The sequence below is a fragment of the Aureobasidium pullulans genome (genome assembly GCF_000721785.1).
Source record: "Aureobasidium pullulans EXF-150 unplaced genomic scaffold scaffold_11, whole genome shotgun sequence".
NCBI lineage: Eukaryota > Fungi > Ascomycota > Dothideomycetes > Dothideales > Saccotheciaceae > Aureobasidium > Aureobasidium pullulans.
The window spans coordinates 713296-729489 of NW_021941031.1; the positions used below are offsets into that span (position 1 = coordinate 713296).

The window sequence follows — 16194 nt, forward strand, 5'->3', positions numbered from 1 at the left end:
TCGGTTTGCTCGACAAATGTTGTGTTTTGAAAAACAGAAAAGAAATCCCATGCTGGATACGCAAAGTTATATAGATTTTGCCACCTTTTCTGATTAGTGGTCTAGACTCTGTTCCTGTCATCCTTATTGCACGCCTGATGTTGACCGGTCGCGCATCGTAGAACACAAATTCCAAATAGCGGAGGATCGATTGGTCGAGTGTAAGCTGCAGGAAGTCTGGAATGACTTCGTGGGGGGAATGGCTGGGACAACCGGTCAGACTCGCGGGGTTGTGTCAGCATGGCTTGCAGAAGGATGAAACGAAGTCTATAGCAATTCTCTACGGGCACATTTCATCCCGCATCTCCTGTATGTCTGGAGAGGTCGTAGAACCGCACGATTGTTCTAGGATTGTACAGACTGCTGCTGCATCTGACGGTTAGTGTGAGCTTTGAACACTGCTCATATCGACCTTGGTAAGCATTGTCATCGGCTGAATGCCCCTGCTATGCAAGAAAGTTGACTCCCACGCTAACCGTCGGACGTGGAAACAGTCTGTATATGAGAGCTAATGGCTGTGTTCTTTCCTCTGTCGGGACCCTGAAAGTTCCATACGTAGTGCGTTGGAATCCTACTGACGTCGGTTGCTACACCATATACCCTCGGCATTATTATATCCGAGTGTGGATAGAACATCGAGATCAATTTGGCCTTAGGACTGGAACATTATGCGTATAGTGGAAGAAGATCCCTAGTATAGTTGTTAAACGAGAGTACTTGAAGATATATAGTGGTGATTATGAACAACGACCAGTGATAGGCATCAACTGAATTTAGTTCATAACGCGTCGAGGTAGAGTCTATTTGAAGGACAGAAGTCCATCTCAGTTTTTCTGCTCGTGAACGTGCTGAACTTGTGCTTCAGTGTCCTTCGGCTCGACGACAGTGTTTTTGCCTTGCATGTTACTCCTTTCCAGCATGTTCAGCTTGTCTTCATTTGCGTCCAGGTCACGGAAGCAGAACCAGAATCCTACACCACCAAGGAAAGCAAGGATAGTGATGATGGTATAGTTCCAGACAAGAAGAGGATCCTCAGAAAGCGGAGTGAACGCCTGTCCGATAGCAGAGGCGAAGGCACTCATGAAGAGGTTGATAGACATGACCATGGACTTCATATTGGCGGGTGCCTTGGCGTATGCGTATTCCAGGGAGGTTACTGGGATAAGGTTAGCATGCTGGACAGAGAATTTGCCAAAATTAAACGATATTCTCTTTCGTCTCTGGCTTCTCGGGTCCGTGATTATCCTTACCGTTTGTGAAAATCTCTGCGATGCCTTGAGGTGAAGTCACAATTAGCAAAGCTCTTTGAATGGGGATTACGATACTTGTTCGGCGAGCCGGCTCACACATCGAGTTTGACATTAATGAAACAACGTCCTTGACGCTGTCTCATCAACTGGCCAAACATGCAGAACTGGCTTATTGAGCTTGTACCTTCAGCTTACTTACCGATGAAGATGTAGGGAAGAACCTGAGCCCAGACACTAATATCGGCCTTTCCAAATTCTTTGATGCAATCTGGATCACTAGCCGATTTACCACAAGGGGACTTGACGTAGATGTAGTGTTGCATGACGGCAGCAGCGACCCTGAAGGAAAGATGGTCAGCATTCACTTTGGTTAGTAGGGCTGGCAGGCACGCCATGAGCTTCCAGGGTGTGAGTCTGTTCTGGAGAAAGGGGTTTTTTTTTGACAAAAGTAGTTTCTCAAACAAGACCGAAACGCCACTCCGGAAAAGCTCATGGAATGGTAAGTGACGTACATCGATGCGGCAGCGAAGAAGAATCCGACTGTCATTCTCTTGATGGGGGTAAATGCAAAGCCTATCTTGCGGAATCCCGGGTAGCTGAAAAGGAGTCAGCACTCGCGAATGAAAGAACACTTTACGATAGAAGACTAACATGACGTGGTCGAGGATGGGGATCATGATGACAATCGAAATAGGGTTAAGATTTTGGATGATATCGTTGGGTACGCCTGCAAGTGGAGAGCAAAATTAGCATTTTCGACCCCCAAACGCCAAAAACACCACCAGGACTCATAATTACCTCCAAGTTGCAATACAGCGGCCTGGGAAGTCAGGTTGCCTGTCATTTGGTTGTACGCTAAGCTGGTTTAAAGTCAGTATAATGAAGGCATAGGGGATTGGGTTGAGCTGGTGAAAATTTAGATAAACCAAAACCTAGCACCACCACTTTGCAGGAACGATTTTGGGAGCCACCACTCGCCAGCTGAAGCCTTAATACGCTGACAAGGATAAGACTTACAAGAAGAGAGGCAGGAAAAGGAAGACCTTGCAAGCACTGAGACCGCGCTTGACTTCGTCTACCCAGGCATCATCATATGTCATCCAGACAGGGCGCTGCTCTGCGGGGACGTTCGAAGGCTTTGCAACGTCCCACTTGAATGAGCCTTGCTTGTTCTTCCAGGAGAATTTGAGCATGTGGAAGAATTTGGACAGAATAGAGCCAGTAGGTGGGCTCAAAATGTAGTTCTTGCGATTGAAGAACAAAACTACTGGAGCAGCGACGAACAAGACAGTTGGCAGGAGGAATGCGAGCCAAAAGCCAACGAATTTCTCGACGTATCTGTGAAGGGTGGAGTCAGCATGAATGCAGCCTTTTAGAAAGTGGCGGCTGAGATCTGGGCCTCGAGGTCGGGTTTCATCTCCGGTGCCTGCACCCTTTCTTACTTACACCATGGAGATCTGACCAGTCAACGAGCCGATGTTGACAGCAAAATAAAAGTACGAGTTCAAGTTAGTTGAACGATCTTGAGAGTCCGCTAGAGGCGACTCACCAAGAAAATTCTGGAATTGGTCACAGAAGGGTCAACCAACACTCTCTCGCCCGTTGGGAGCGTCTCGACACGCATGCGGCGGTCAGTATTCTGTTCTGCAAGCAGAGGAGAAATGTTGGCCTTGAAGAAACCAGTACCGACACACAAGGTCAAAAGACCAATGATGAAAGCGGCCGTCGCACTCGTCTTGTGAATGATGACATCGGGCGCAGAGGCAGCGACGAGGATAATGTGAGCCACGATACCAATAACGATGGCAATGTGGATCGTCTTGTAACGTCCAAGGTGAGCGTCGGCAACATAACCACCAATCAATGGCATGAAGTAGCTGGCGAACTTTTAGCAGCGGTTCCTCTCTTCCCTTGTCCCATAGCTGACAACAGAATTTGGGACGTCTCAAACTTACGCGAAGAATTGGTTGAACAGGGAGATACCCTGTGCAGCACTTTGACCCATGCCCAATGCACCGGGCTGACCGTTGAGACCACCAGCACCAGTTCGAGATCCCTCAGGAAGTGGCCATTGTACGAAGTTGGTGTATAAGATAGAACTTCCGTAGTATGAGAATCGCTCGGCCAGCTCTGCGAATGCAACTGCGTTTTTTGTTTTGTTATTATCGACAATGAAAATTATAAAAAACGCGTGCTCTTCGCGTAAAAGAAAATTGTTTTCTTACCTGTATAAGCAGCCCAATTAATCTTTCCCGATACACGACGAAGAGTCTTAAGGTCTTCTTCGGTAGGAAGGTCGTCGTATACTTCGGTTTCCGGAGTCCTCACTTCGTAGAGAGGCTCAGCTTTGCCGACGTCCATTGATCCACGGCCAGCATTTCTCTCGAAGGCAGTGCCTTGCATTGATGCCTCCGGGACATGAGCTTTGGCGAGCTCGTTGGCGTCAAGGACGGTGTTGCTCATTGTTGGGAATGTTCTCAGGTGGAATGCACCTTGGAATAAGTGGATGAAACAACGAACAAGGAGAAGCGAGAGTCTTCGAGCAGGTATGAAGATACAACTCGTTATATAACTTACCTACGGAGAGAAGAGGGGAAGTGAAATATGCAGCATTCCTCAAAACTTTATATTGTCGAGCCGCGGGTCAATCACCTGTACAGTACAGACCTGTTGGATTGTTATCAGAAGCGGTTGACAATGGTGCCAAAAGCCAAGAGATAGCGAATATTCGATGGTGGCGGCTGTACACATGTACTCAGGCATGAGCAGCCAAGACAAGGAGCACACGCGACCCAAGACCTTCGACCCACCTTCTCGTTACACGGTGAGGTAGGATGCACGACCCAAAGAAGAAGGTCAACAAGGGACAAATTGCCAAGTCGCGAAATGATTGGTATGCCAAGATGCCTTGGCAGCAGCGGAAGGTGTTGGCGGCGCTCGTGTGAGGATGATCGCCCACGGGGTCCGTTATGCCATGCCGATTTAACTGTTAATAGCTGCAGAAGCGAGACGAGTGTGCATAGCCGCATTGATAGACGTCCAGATAGTCCAATGAACGTGGAAATGATTGTCTTCGAGGCAGGTCGATATCTCGTGGATATCTAAATGGTGACAAGTGGAACCGAAGCTCAGTCTTCCAAATACAAATTGATCCTCATCTTTGTCGCAGACTATTGACCCAGAATCCTTTTGCGAGTTCAGATTGGAGCCAAACACAACTCCCCACTAGTCGTTGAGTCGAGTTTACTCAATCATCATGCGAAGCGATGACATTCAGGCGTGGAAGACTTTGCTTTGAATCCAAGCAATTGAGCTTTGAAATGTTTCTGGGCCTCCATCTGCCCCTCTCGCTGGACGCGACTCCAATCTTGATATGATTCTGCATCTCTTTATGGCCCAAAAACGACCCCAAGAATATTGCGGAAAACAAATCTTAGCACAGGTTAGGGGCCCGAGGAGGGATCGAGACGATCACGATATCTTCAATACAGCGATCATGCTTCATCGTAATATATTTCATCCTTTGGGCCCATGCCTCTTTCCAGATCAAGTCTATCTGCCATGCAGAGTCCCCGATGAGCCTCTGAAATCTCGCTATCAACCAGGAGATCAGTGCGCGTGAGGAACTGCATTAGAAGACCAGCTTCCGTATGCCATGTGTGACAATGGAAGGCCCAAGCACCTGCACTGTCGGCCACGAAGCGAATCAGGGCCCAGCCGAACGCTTCAATACTAGCCGTATCACGACGCAGAGGATTCGATAAGTCAAGCGAATCATATAGCGGCGAGAGATTGTCCAGATCCATAGGACCATCAAGTGACTTTCTTGGAGGGTATCCGTGGCCTTGAGCAAGTACCCAGAACTTGTATCCATGAAGGTGGTACGGGTGATTACCATCATCAAAGTTGGAGATCAAGATGTCGATGGTCTTAATGCCTGAGGACTGAACAACGAGCTCCGTGGGCTGATAGAACGCCCGGTCGTTGACGAACACTGACCTGTCGCTTTGCGCTTCATCGAAGGACGTGTTGCTTGCCTGCAAACCATCGATAGCTCGGAACAATGTAGGATTTTGAACATCCGCGTGCCAGCTACTCGTATTGAACTTGCCTCTAGAGAGCCTGTAGGCGCCGATCTCGAAATTGGAACGTAGGTAGACAAGTGAATCTGGCTTTGCGGGTGCTGCAATGACTGGCACAGGCGCCAACTCTGTGGTGTTCAAATCCTTGCACTCAAGGCCGATAGCCTCGTCCCAATCAATAGTCTCCGGAAGTTCAGTGGCCAACTCGTGATTAGGGATGCTGCTATGACGCAAAACGCCTTCAACCGTTGCTACCATATATGGGTTCTTTTCAGCAAAACAGTGAGTAATCATCCGAGCTCTCACTCTGAAGTTGGTTTTTTCCCTGCTTTTGGTGTGAACAATCACACTATAGCGCTGAGCTGGGTTGATATTGAGGCGATGATAGCTGATTGGTCGGACGTCAGTACCATCAACTTCTGTGACTGCCAGCTCATGCTCGTCGATTTGGAATTGAAACTCGGCAAAAGCACCAACGTTTATTATGCGCAATCTGTGATGTCTTTTCGGCTCGAGGTCGAAGGTGGGTAGGCCGACATTGCTTGTGGTGTTGTCGCATCTCCGATGAGGCAGGTTGTCGCAATTACGGATAGCACGACCATTCATGAGAGCTCCATCCGGCACGGGCTCTGCATTCTCCATATCTGGGGCGAGATATTTCCTAGCGAGTGCTCCAGACAAATCGTGATAATGGTCTGATAGCGTGATGACGCGGTCGCTGGCGTATTGAATTTGCTGCAGTTTCCGCTCGTCTCTTGAGTGGATTATCAATGGACCCACCAGGCCATCCGAAGTCTGAAGACCTTGGTGCGCATGGTACCAGTAACTACCACTCTGCCCTTTCACCACAAATTCATAGGTGAAGCTGTGATTTGGGGCAATTGGACACTGCGTGACACCAACGGTCCCGTCCATAGAGTTTGTGCCGTTCTGATAGATCCCGTGCCAATGTATAGATGTCGAGTTGCTCATTAGGTTGTTGACGGTGACCCGAATTGTGTCGTACTCGTTGACTTCTATCAGAGGACCGGGAAACTGGTTGTTGATGAGCAGCATCGGTCTCCATACGCCATCTGGATTCAGTTCCGTCTCCGTGAGAGTCCAATTGTACTCTCTCGTAGTGGGGGCAGCCTGGAGATCCCAGGCAGGATCAAGCAGATATTCATCTTCAGGCGATGGTGTAGCGCCTTTTGTCCGATCTGCAGTCGCCAAATTGGGTTCCTCAGGTTGAGACGACTCAGTGCTCACAGCTGATTGTCGCGAACCATCTGTCATAAACTCGCTCCACGATGAGCCCTTGGGCGCGAGATTGACTACAAATGGCACAAGAAACAAGACTGATATTAGAAACAGCAGTGCGAACTGCCACCATCTGAATGAACGTGGCTGTGAGCCGACATCTGTGCGAGCTTTCTCTTCATCAAGCAGAATTCGGCTCTGAGAATCATTGTCGAGCCAATGGTCGGAAGTCTCGCTCATAGCGAATTCCTCGTCCGTTGCCGTCATGTTGTACGCTCGGCGATTGGCAGCCTCAATATTGCCCAGTCAAGGAGAGGAGAAACTGAGCAGAGTATGAAGACAGCAATTGCAAAAATTCGAGCGAATACAAAAGTATCCTGCGGCGATCTTCAGTGCTCTTGCCTTCTACTCAACATGATCATGTGGCGCGGGTCGAAAACGCGACAACTTCTCGAACGTCTTTGCTTGTAGCTGGCCTGCAGGCTGATGCCGCGGCGGCGGGCGGGAGCCAATTCATATCAAGACACGCCTAGAAAATCACGGCAATGCTTGTTATTATTCAGGAAGGTGCGCGCGCCGAATATCCGTAGAATGTGGTCGTGATTCGTGAAGGGAAGGTGGACGGAGAAACAAAACGCTTCGGAGCGGCCAATCACGGCTGTTTGTTCGACATGTGCTTCCTCCACCCGCCTCGGACTTTTGCTGAACAACCTTCTACATGCTCGATAGTGGAGCTTGAACTTCCAACCGACATGTTTATTTTCTTGCTAAGGCAGGAGATTGACACCAGACTCCGCCGTGCCAATGAGGGCGCGGCTATTACATGCCGTCCTGTACAGCTAGGTCCCACGTGTGTAGGGTTCATGGACACAAGCTCTTCCCACTCGTCCGCCACCTAGCTACGAGTATTCTAGGAAGGTCGATTATCTCCCAAATGGCGGTATGTGCTTGCGGCGACGGCAGAGGCAGAGTGCAATATGCTAGATGATAAAGGTTGTATTTGCCCGCCCTCATTCCTATCGAAGATCAGTACAACACCATTCGTTTGATCTGCGATGCATTCTTCTACTCTCGTTTTGTCTGCGCTGGCTCTTTCCAGCCAGGCTGTCGCTGTCAACTTGACTGCGACTGCAGCAGCAGATGTCGCTGCTGCTAGAGCTTCCGCCCTGACACTCTCCCCAACCTCCAATGTCAAGGGCAAGGCGTTCGATCGTTTCGTTGTCATCTGGCTCGAGAACACCGACTACGACAAAGCCGCCAGTGACCCTAACCTTGTATGGTTAGCCAAGAAGGGTATTACACTCAGCAATTACTTTGGTGTCACCCATCCCAGTGAGCCTAACTATGTGGCTGCCATTGGCGGTGACAACTTTGGCATGGACAATGACAATGTAAACAACTTACCCGGAAATGTCTCGTCTATTATCGACCTTCTTGAGGACAAAGGTATATCCTGGTCTCAATACCAGGAAGATATGCCCTACTCTGGATTCGAAGGCAAGGCCTGGATCAATCAACAAACCAAAGCCAATGACTACGTCCGAAAACATAACCCCGCTATCATTTACGATGCGAACACCAGCCAGGAAAGACTGGCCAAGAACAAGAACTTGACCCAATTCTACAGCGACCTTGAAGCCAAGAAGCTGCCGCAATGGATGTTCATCACTCCTAGGTACGAATGCTTAAGCAAACGCTTCTTCTACTTCTTCTTCTTCCTCCTCCAGACACAACCGTGATTTCTGACTTTTCACTACTAGTATGCAAAACGATGGACATGACACCTCTGTGACCTTTGCTGGTAACTGGACTCGTAGCTTCTTGGAGCCGTTGCTAGATGAGAAGCATCATCATTTCATGGCCAACACACTCATCCTGGTCACCTTCGATGAGAATCATACATATACTTCATCAAATCGCGTTTTGGGCATGCTGCTTGGCGACGCAGTTCCGAAGAAGCTCATTGGTACAACTGACCCTCAATACTACAACCACTACTCCGAGATCAGCACAGTCGAGGCCAACTGGAACCTGCACACACTTGGTCGTTGGGACGTTGGCGCCAATATTTTCTCTGTCGTTGCCGACCAGACTGGCGACACCAACACTGCATGGGATGCAGCTACCAGTGCCAACCCTACGCACTTCTTCAACACTTCTTTCGCTGGTCTTTTCAACTCTGACAGACAAGTTGTCACTCTTCCTCCTCCCAACACCAAGCTTGTCAGAAACGGCCGCAAGGTTCTTGGCAGAATTGTGCGTACTTGGGGTGACGAATCACTTCAAAATCAGACCTACTATCAGAACACTGTACAGATCCCTGATGGCATGTACCCTCCCCAGGGCTGGGCCAACTAGAGGTTGATGCTTTTGCGGAAAACAGTCCATTAAGCCTATCATGAGCAAAAATTCAGACGTAAAACAGTTGGGAACAAAAGCAGAGAGACTCCAGCAATGAAGACTGCTGTTGACGAAGCTGTGAAAAGGCACAATCGTTTTCTATTTCAGGGTCGTTTCCAATGAGAGATCGAAAATCAGTCTGCCTTACTGTGGGCTTCAGATCCCACAAACTGTTGAGCCTCGTGATGGTCGTCCATTGGGCCTGCTAGGAAAAAAGAGGCCATGCCCCAGTGTTATCTTTCCTGTATATGTCTGTCTTGCTTCCATCTTAAATTCTCCGTTCTTCGTATCTTTCTAAACTTCTAAAACCTTCAGTCATCCAGGATTTTTGCTCTATGAGATTAGAGCTCCTGTCCTACCATTCAATTGGTGTGACTATGCCTATCGCGTCACAATTCTGCCTTTCTTGATCTTGCGGGGACGGGGGATACAGAGAAAGTGTGCCGCTTGATAGCCACCACGTGGGTAGTACTCGAGCATATATGTTTGTAGCTCGCCCCAGCACCCGTTCATTCATGTTTCTTTCCCTCCCTCTCTACAGTACCTACCGCCCACTCACACAAATATTACTCCCGAACTCACCGGCCAGCTCATCCTCGAATACAAATAACATATTCGACACCAAACATGGCACTTAGCTCTATAACTTCTTTTCTGCGAAGCGATACATCCGGCACATACTCGCCCCTCCCAACGTCTAGTCGTAGTGACTCAGAAAAACAATCACCTTCTGAGTTCACCACTGCCTATTCAAAACCCTCAAAATGGCATCAGAGAATCGACCCTCGCACAATTTCGGATTTGACATTAGGTCTGAGCGATGGCTTGACCGTTCCATTTGCTCTCACCGCCGGACTAGCTGCACTGGGAGATACAAAAATTGTGGTATTTGCGGGATTGGCTGAGTTGATGGCTGGGAGTATAAGTATGGGAATCGGTGGTTGTAAGTTTTTGGTGTTTGCAAGGGCATGAGGAAGTTGCATGCTAATTCCTGTGACAGATCTAGGAGCTAGTGGTGAAGCGTAAGTGTTTTAACGTCTGGAGATATCGAAGTTATTGTACTGATGTGCAACAGACAATCAGCAGCTACGACAAAAGCAAGTACCATCGCAATGGTCTATACATCACCAGCAGAAGCCAGAGCAGCGGTGATATCAACATTAGAATGCTATGTTTCTGCCTCTCTGCTCGACGCAGTAGCCACCGACATCACTTCGGCTCACGACAAGACTATCAACTTTCTACTTGAACACCACCACCGCTTCGAATCCGCGGATGTATCACCTCGTCTGTACACCAGTGCTTTATGCATTGCTTTTGGCTATTTCTTTGGAGGGTTGATTCCGCTGTTGCCGTATGTGTTTATTGAGGATGGGGGTGTTGCTTTGGTGTGTTCGGTGGTGGTCATGGTTTTCACACTTTTCGGGTTCGGAGTGGGAAAGACTGCTGTTCTAGGAGAGAGAAGGTGGGGGTGTAGAATTGTGGAGGGATTGAAGATGGTTGGATTGGGTGGAAGTGCTGCTGCGGCTAGTGTGCTTTGTGTGAGACTTGTACATCAGTAAATCAGGATATCATTTCGGACGTTGGGCACTCTCATTCTATGATGAAGTGGATTGGATATGGGTATCAAAATTACCTACGCAGAAGTAGGCAGGAAACAGAAAGGATGTTGAAGAAGCCAAATAGCCAAACTCTAGCTCTCAACAGCCTTGGCCTTGACACCGACAACGACGCCCTCATCATTGAGAGTGACAATGTAGTATTCGCAACGAGTGCTGCCATGAGCGACACGGAACACCTGCACATCTGCTTTGCCACTACCAGCCTTCTTGACAGCCTCAACGACCTCAGCATAGACGTTCTTGACATTCCAGTCCTTGACACTGATCTCTTCCACCTCTCCAGAATGGTTGATCAGATCAGCGAATTTGTCTGTTGTACATCAGCTTCTACTTTGATAAATCCTCTTCGAATAAACCGACCTTGACTGATGGAATCCTTCTTGCCATACTTCAGCGCAACAGGCTCGAAGGGCTCATCGGTGTCGCTTTGATAGAAAGCATCCACATCTTTCAGCGGTGCTGGGACAGCGGAATCCACTGCTTTCGTTTGCGCGAAACCGCTGCTCTTGACTTCGTTGCTGCTGCTGCCGGTATCTTGGTTGGCCTTTTCCAAAAAGTTGGCGTATTCCTGATCGGATGACATGTTGATTCGTGTGGTTTGTGATAGACCTCGTTGAGGGAAGTAAATCTTTTCTTGTGCTGGTGACCTGGAGATTGATCTTGAAGTTTTGGCGCGTAGTAGATGTGTGCGTAAAAGTCTGAGTGTTGGTCGTTGCATGTTTGTTGGTGCCTGTGAGATTTCTTGGTAACAAACAGTGCCCTGCCCCTCTTTACCGCTGACGTCAATTTCTAAAGCTGTGTTGCCAAACCAAAATGCTCTCCTTGCCAGCATTGTTGATGTGCATAATTCTGTTTATGATCGAATAATGCCCAGCGAGCACAGGGGTCTTTCATCGGAGGATAGATTCCAGTCCACTATTACGAAACGCTTGCATATCTGCTGATAGCTTCGCGCGAGTGAGCACAAGTTGTCCAAGTAAGTGTGTGGCTCTCGTAAAAGCAATGGCCACCTTGTCTGTAACAGGTTTGTATGGTCAGTAAGATCTTCGATTTGATCTCAATCGGTTTGAGGTGTCTTCGCAGCTCGACGCGCATACCAGCATTCCTCCACCGAATTTGAACATTCTGCCCCAAACCAACCGATTTTTGCAGAATTCTTCATTCCTGGTCACATAGAACATACAAATTACAGAAAATGGATGTGTACGGGCTTTCTGCATGCTCTCAGGTCTGAAAACCAGCTCTTCGCAGCACAATGTTTTCTTCGTGACAACAAGATCCAAGGACTCTCAACAGTGTTCTGTGGTATGTCATGAGGTCCATGAATCTATAAAGATACCAGGACAGAGACCAGCGTTAGCTATATAGAGACGACAGCGCCTTCAGGAGAAAGATGACATCGTGCATAATTTATTTGCATCACGGCATAACTTTCCACGAGCGAGCATGACACGTGACGGGACGAAACTAGCCGTATCGAGTTAACGAGGGCTTCGTTCTCCAAGGGGCGAGAGTCCACACAAAGCGCAAGAAGCACGCAAGAAACACATCGATTCACAAATTTGACAAGAACGTTTCTTCAATTCTTTAGTGATCTTACATGTCGTCTTCGCCTACAATGACAACAGCATCTCCACTGCCAACATAATCCTGATCCTTCGATGGCCTGCTGATTTTCTTGCCAGATCTACCCTCAACACGATCAAGAATATCTCTCTCCCAATCCCGCCATATTGCCCAATCTTCCTTCTTCTTTTGAGCAGTGTAGTTAGCTGTCTGTGCAGCAGGTCTCCAAGCAAGTCTGTTCGCTGGTGCATTGCCGAGAGACACAGGTCTGGCCTCGGTGACCAGTTTCAACAATTCGCTGAATGCGGTCTTGCCTTCTGCGTGAAGTGTCTTCTGGCGTTGCTGATGCTTGGATGGAGGAGGGAGAAGCGGTGTCTCTAGCCAGTCCAGATCTGAAGATCTGGTGGCAGTGGTGGTTGTGGAAGCAGCAGAGTGGGTTTGGAGATAGCGGATTGCTGACTCTAGGCTTGTAATGCGGAGGTTGGCTCTATCAAGCTCCATCTTACTTGCTCCTCCCATCTCGGTGGCGACGTTGTTAGTAGCGTTGACATCTGGTTTATTATCTTCTGCCGATTTTCTCCACTCATCTCGTTCTCTCCTGAGTCTGGTGACTTTGTTTTCGGCTTCAGTAAGAGCAGTCTGATGGATGCTCTTTTCCTTTTGGAGAGCGGTGATGGAAGTTTCGAGGTCGGCGAGGGCGGATGATCGTTTCGTGGCTTCGGCCATGCGAGCCTCGAGCATTTCGATACGCACGCTCTGTTCCTCCAGTTCTTGTTCTTTGGAACGGACGAGAAGGGAGCGTTCACGGACAACTTCTGTGAGGCGGACGACTTCGGCTTCGGTGTCGATGGAGGTGAGCTTGGTGGAGCGGAGAGTGGAACTACGGATCACCCATGGCTCGGCCGGGCGTTCAAACTCCTGGGTGTTCTCGAGATTGGCTGAGATGTCGCTGAGCTCGTTGAGTTGAATGGTCAGCGAGGTAAGGTAGGTAGACAGAGACTCGAATGGTGCTGACTCCGCTGCGCCACTGCCAAAGATGCTTGCGGACAGACGGGTCAAGAGAAGCTCGGTTTCACCCAGGGTGATTGTATCTTCACGGCCTTCCTCACCGAACAGGCTCTGGACTTTTTCGCCGGCGCGACGTCCAAAGACAGCGAGCTTGGACGTCAGACTCTCTGCGGAGATGAGAAGCTCTAAGTTAGAGGGACTCAATGCAAGCGAACGTGATTGCAGATCAGTGATGTTGCGATGCGTCTTGTTGACCACGACGCGAGCACTTCTGATGCTGGAGATGATGTTATCCAGCTGTGTGAAAAGGGTTTCCTCGTCAGTCTCGCTGTCTGGTGGTGTAGGGACATGCGTCTGGACCAAGGATCTGCACAGACTGATCGCTGACGAAGTGCTGTCCAAATGGCTCTGGACGAGGGAAGTCTGCATAAGCATATCGCTAGCAGATGCTGCAAGTGATTCTTTGATATGTATGGAGGCCAAATGAGACATGACTGCCATTGACCTTTGCAGCTCTTCGTCCACTCTACCCTCCTTCATGTCATCTCGTTTGATGGACTCGATGTAGGTATTCAATGCTCTTTCCACAGGCTCAAGCTCATAGAGTGCACTTTCAAATCTGGCAAACTCTTCAACAGAGCAGCTGCGCATGCCATTGATGAATCGGTCGCTCATTTCGGCAACCCATGTGAGTCTGTCAAGCACACTGTAGGCGGCGAAGATGTCCTCATCAGCGATCTTGGTTCCCTGTCCATTCAGACGTTCCTTGATCAGGTTGTTGAGCAGACGAGACTTGAAGGCCACGCGCTTGAAGCGTAGTAATGCAAGAATCGAGTCCCTCTCTGTATGGAATGCTTCGGGTAGGAACAGCTGGACGATCGACAGGTGCTCTGCTGCCTCTTCGGCCTCGAGACGTCGCAATTCGAGATCGATTGTCTTGATTTGTGTCTTGGCAGCAGACATCTGAAGTTTCATATTGAGATCCATCATTGCACGGCTTCTGCTTGACAGTTCCTCTGCTTCGGTCTCTGTGATCTGTCGCGATGCACGCATGTCTTCCAGATCGGCTTGCAGGTTGGTAACAAGCTCACGGAAGCGTGAGATTGTGTATTCACAATCTTCAATGGCCTGTTGTTGCTGTGTAGAGCGACGTGATTGTTCGCCGATGATGGTATCCTTGAAGTCGATCTCTTCCTGCATCTGCTTTTCAGCTTCTACATGGTTGATCTCAAGTTCATCGTTGAGTTCCTTGAGATTTTCAAGATCTTCAATGACCAGTTCCAGATCGTCAATCTTCTCTTGCATGGTCATATTCCGTTCCGTCAGCTCTTCGATCATGTCTTCAGCGCCCATGGCAGCATCGAGCTGCTGGCGGATGTCATCCAAATCAGCCTCGGTTGCAAGTAATTTCTCTCTGGTCTCTTCATAGTCGTGTTTCAGTAGACCAAAGTCCTTGACTTCTTCCTCGAGGCTGCTGATTTGAGCCTTCAGGTCAGACTCTTGTTCCTGGGTCATATCACGCAGCCTGAGCAGAGCTTCCCTCAGACGCTCGTTGGAGCGTTCTAGCTGGAGCCAGCCTTGACTTGTACGCTCTTCGGGGTTCATTTCTCTGCCTAGCTCTTCATTCTCTTCCTTGAGAATGTCGAGTTCGAGACGCATCTCTTCATTGCTGGTCCGCAAAGCGTCAACTTCAGTCTTGAGCGATTCTGCTGTCTCCTCGGCCATTTCACGATCGAGAGTGGCCATTTCAACGACAGCATCGTGCTCAGCTTGGATTGCCTCGATATCGAGCAAGCGGCTCTCAGAGTCTTTGAGCTGACCCCTGAGGTCGTTCAACTCTTGCGACTGGGCTTGCATCTTTGACTGCATCTTCTGAACGACGCTCGCATATTTATCCCGTTCTTGCTCGACATTCTGCATCTTTTTCAAAGCATCGCGGTCCTCCTGGCGCTTGCGTTCCATAATCTTCATCTTTGTTTGTAGGTCCTCAACTTCTCGCGCGGTAGTCTTGGTCGGGCGTAGTGATGTATGTGATGCAGCCGGTGAAGTGGCAGGCTTTGAGGATGGGGCGAATGACTGAGGAGCATCTTCACTGTCTTGAGGGTCCTGAGAGTGGTCCGGGTGAGCGATCGAGGGGGAAGTCGCAGGCGAAGGACTATCTTGAGGTTGTGGTTGCTTTGGCGCGGACGATACGCGACGGGCAGCGGGAGTCTGACGGATGGGTGCGGGAGGTTGTTTGGTCGCAGGGGTGAGGCCTCTTGCGGTAGAGACATTGCGAGCAGTCAAACGCGACGAGGAGGGAGCAGCTGTTGAGCCAGAAGTTCGAGGGGTTTGAGCTGTAGTCGAGGCATTGGACGGGGGTACAGTGGATGTCCTCCTAGCAGCAGCAGATAGCGTGGAAGGACCGCTCAGATTTGAGGCAGTTCGTGGTTTAGCAGTAGCGGTCGAGACAGGGCGACGTGCAGTCGTTGTGGTAGGAGGAGTCGCATTCCTGGTGGGCTGAGACGCGGTCGGAGTAGCAGTTCGAACAAGTTTGGTCGGCGACTTTGTAGGAGAAGGCAGAGCAGAAGTCGCCTTGGTGTCTGCGAGACGCGCCTGTCCAAGGTTGATACTAGCCGGTCTCGTCGTCGGCCGACTCACGATACGACTGACTCCCTGGGCGCGCAAGAACATGCCATGGTTGGCCTCACAGTCAAAGTACCGGTCGCCTTTGACTGATCCATCGTTCTTACCAGTCGCATCGTGCAGCTCTACACCGACCCATTCTCCCGGCGCAAAGCCCGTCGCTCCCAGGAACCGCACCACGGCCTGTCTCCCATCGTTGAGTTCGATTGTCTGTCCCACGCCCAGCGTCAGACTTGCCATTGTTGCGATGATCTCATTTGCTCATGTTAGGAAGGTTGAATGAGCTGGCTAAGTGAGAAGCCATCTTGAAACACATGTCCCTGTCCATGTTGAAGCGTCGACGCCGATCAATAAAGACCTCCC

At 49.5% G+C, this 16194-nt stretch overlaps 7 protein-coding genes across 7 annotated transcripts; 2 read left to right on the top strand and 5 right to left on the bottom strand.

The window, feature by feature from the left end:
- Positions 1-863: 863 nt before the first annotated feature.
- Positions 864-3650, bottom strand: M438DRAFT_275496 (PTR2-domain-containing protein; the record flags this gene model as incomplete). Its single annotated transcript, XM_029900787.1, has 11 exons — positions 864-1195; positions 1290-1313; positions 1489-1628; positions 1802-1885; positions 1941-2016; positions 2088-2149; positions 2307-2627; positions 2736-2811; positions 2835-3166; positions 3245-3431; positions 3515-3650. The coding sequence occupies 11 exons, from the start codon at positions 3648-3650 to the stop codon at positions 864-866; spliced, it is 1770 nt and encodes a 589-aa protein (XP_029759762.1).
- A 211-nt stretch (positions 3651-3861) lies between these two features.
- On the bottom strand, positions 3862-4550 carry M438DRAFT_36463 (uncharacterized protein). Its single transcript, XM_029907740.1, has one exon. The coding sequence runs from the start codon at positions 4316-4318 to the stop codon at positions 3971-3973; it is 348 nt and encodes a 115-aa protein (XP_029759763.1). The 5' UTR covers positions 4319-4550; the 3' UTR covers positions 3862-3970.
- A 233-nt stretch (positions 4551-4783) lies between these two features.
- On the bottom strand, positions 4784-6646 carry M438DRAFT_275194 (putative multicopper oxidase, type 1; the record flags this gene model as incomplete). The annotated part of the gene is made up of 1 exon (XM_029900769.1): positions 4784-6646. The coding sequence occupies one exon, from the start codon at positions 6644-6646 to the stop codon at positions 4784-4786; it is 1863 nt and encodes a 620-aa protein (XP_029759764.1).
- Positions 6647-7343: 697 nt separating this feature from the next.
- On the top strand, positions 7344-9272 carry M438DRAFT_320818 (phosphoesterase-domain-containing protein). The gene is made up of 2 exons (XM_029902891.1): positions 7344-8285; positions 8371-9272. Exons 1-2 carry the CDS (start codon positions 7666-7668, stop codon positions 8966-8968), a joined length of 1218 nt encoding a protein of 405 aa, XP_029759765.1. The 5' UTR covers positions 7344-7665; the 3' UTR covers positions 8969-9272.
- Positions 9273-9637: 365 nt separating this feature from the next.
- Positions 9638-10572, top strand: M438DRAFT_320821 (DUF125-domain-containing protein; the record flags this gene model as incomplete). Its single annotated transcript, XM_029902892.1, has 2 exons — positions 9638-9953; positions 10064-10572. 2 exons carry the CDS (start codon positions 9638-9640, stop codon positions 10570-10572), a joined length of 825 nt encoding a protein of 274 aa, XP_029759766.1.
- M438DRAFT_366253 (uncharacterized protein) lies at positions 10569-11288 on the bottom strand. Its single transcript, XM_029907865.1, has 2 exons — positions 10993-11288; positions 10569-10942 (listed from the first exon to the last, which is right to left on the bottom strand). Exons 1-2 carry the CDS (start codon positions 11213-11215, stop codon positions 10704-10706), a joined length of 462 nt encoding a protein of 153 aa, XP_029759767.1. The 5' UTR covers positions 11216-11288; the 3' UTR covers positions 10569-10703.
- Positions 11289-12193: 905 nt separating this feature from the next.
- M438DRAFT_346519 (uncharacterized protein) lies at positions 12194-16117 on the bottom strand. The gene has a single exon (XM_029905694.1). It carries the CDS (start codon positions 16069-16071, stop codon positions 12229-12231), a length of 3843 nt encoding a protein of 1280 aa, XP_029759768.1. The 5' UTR covers positions 16072-16117; the 3' UTR covers positions 12194-12228.
- Between the last annotated feature and the right edge of the window lie 77 nt (positions 16118-16194).

Bases quoted from the DNA above. Each gene is read 5' to 3' on its own strand.
- M438DRAFT_366253 (XM_029907865.1), bottom strand. From the start codon at position 11,215: ATGTCATCCGATCAGGAATACGCCAACTTTTTGGAAAAGGCCAACCAA. The intron at 10,943-10,992 runs GTCGGTTTATTC...GATGTACAACAG, and splicing joins GAAGGATTCCATCAGTCAAG to ACAAATTCGCTGATCTGATC.
- M438DRAFT_320818 (XM_029902891.1), top strand. From the start codon at position 7,666: ATGCATTCTTCTACTCTCGTTTTGTCTGCGCTGGCTCTTTCCAGCCAG. The intron at 8,286-8,370 runs GTACGAATGCTT...TTTCACTACTAG, and splicing joins TGGATGTTCATCACTCCTAG to TATGCAAAACGATGGACATG.
- M438DRAFT_36463 (XM_029907740.1), bottom strand. From the start codon at position 4,318: ATGCGGCTATGCACACTCGTCTCGCTTCTGCAGCTATTAACAGTTAAA.
- M438DRAFT_346519 (XM_029905694.1), bottom strand. From the start codon at position 16,071: ATGGCAAGTCTGACGCTGGGCGTGGGACAGACAATCGAACTCAACGAT.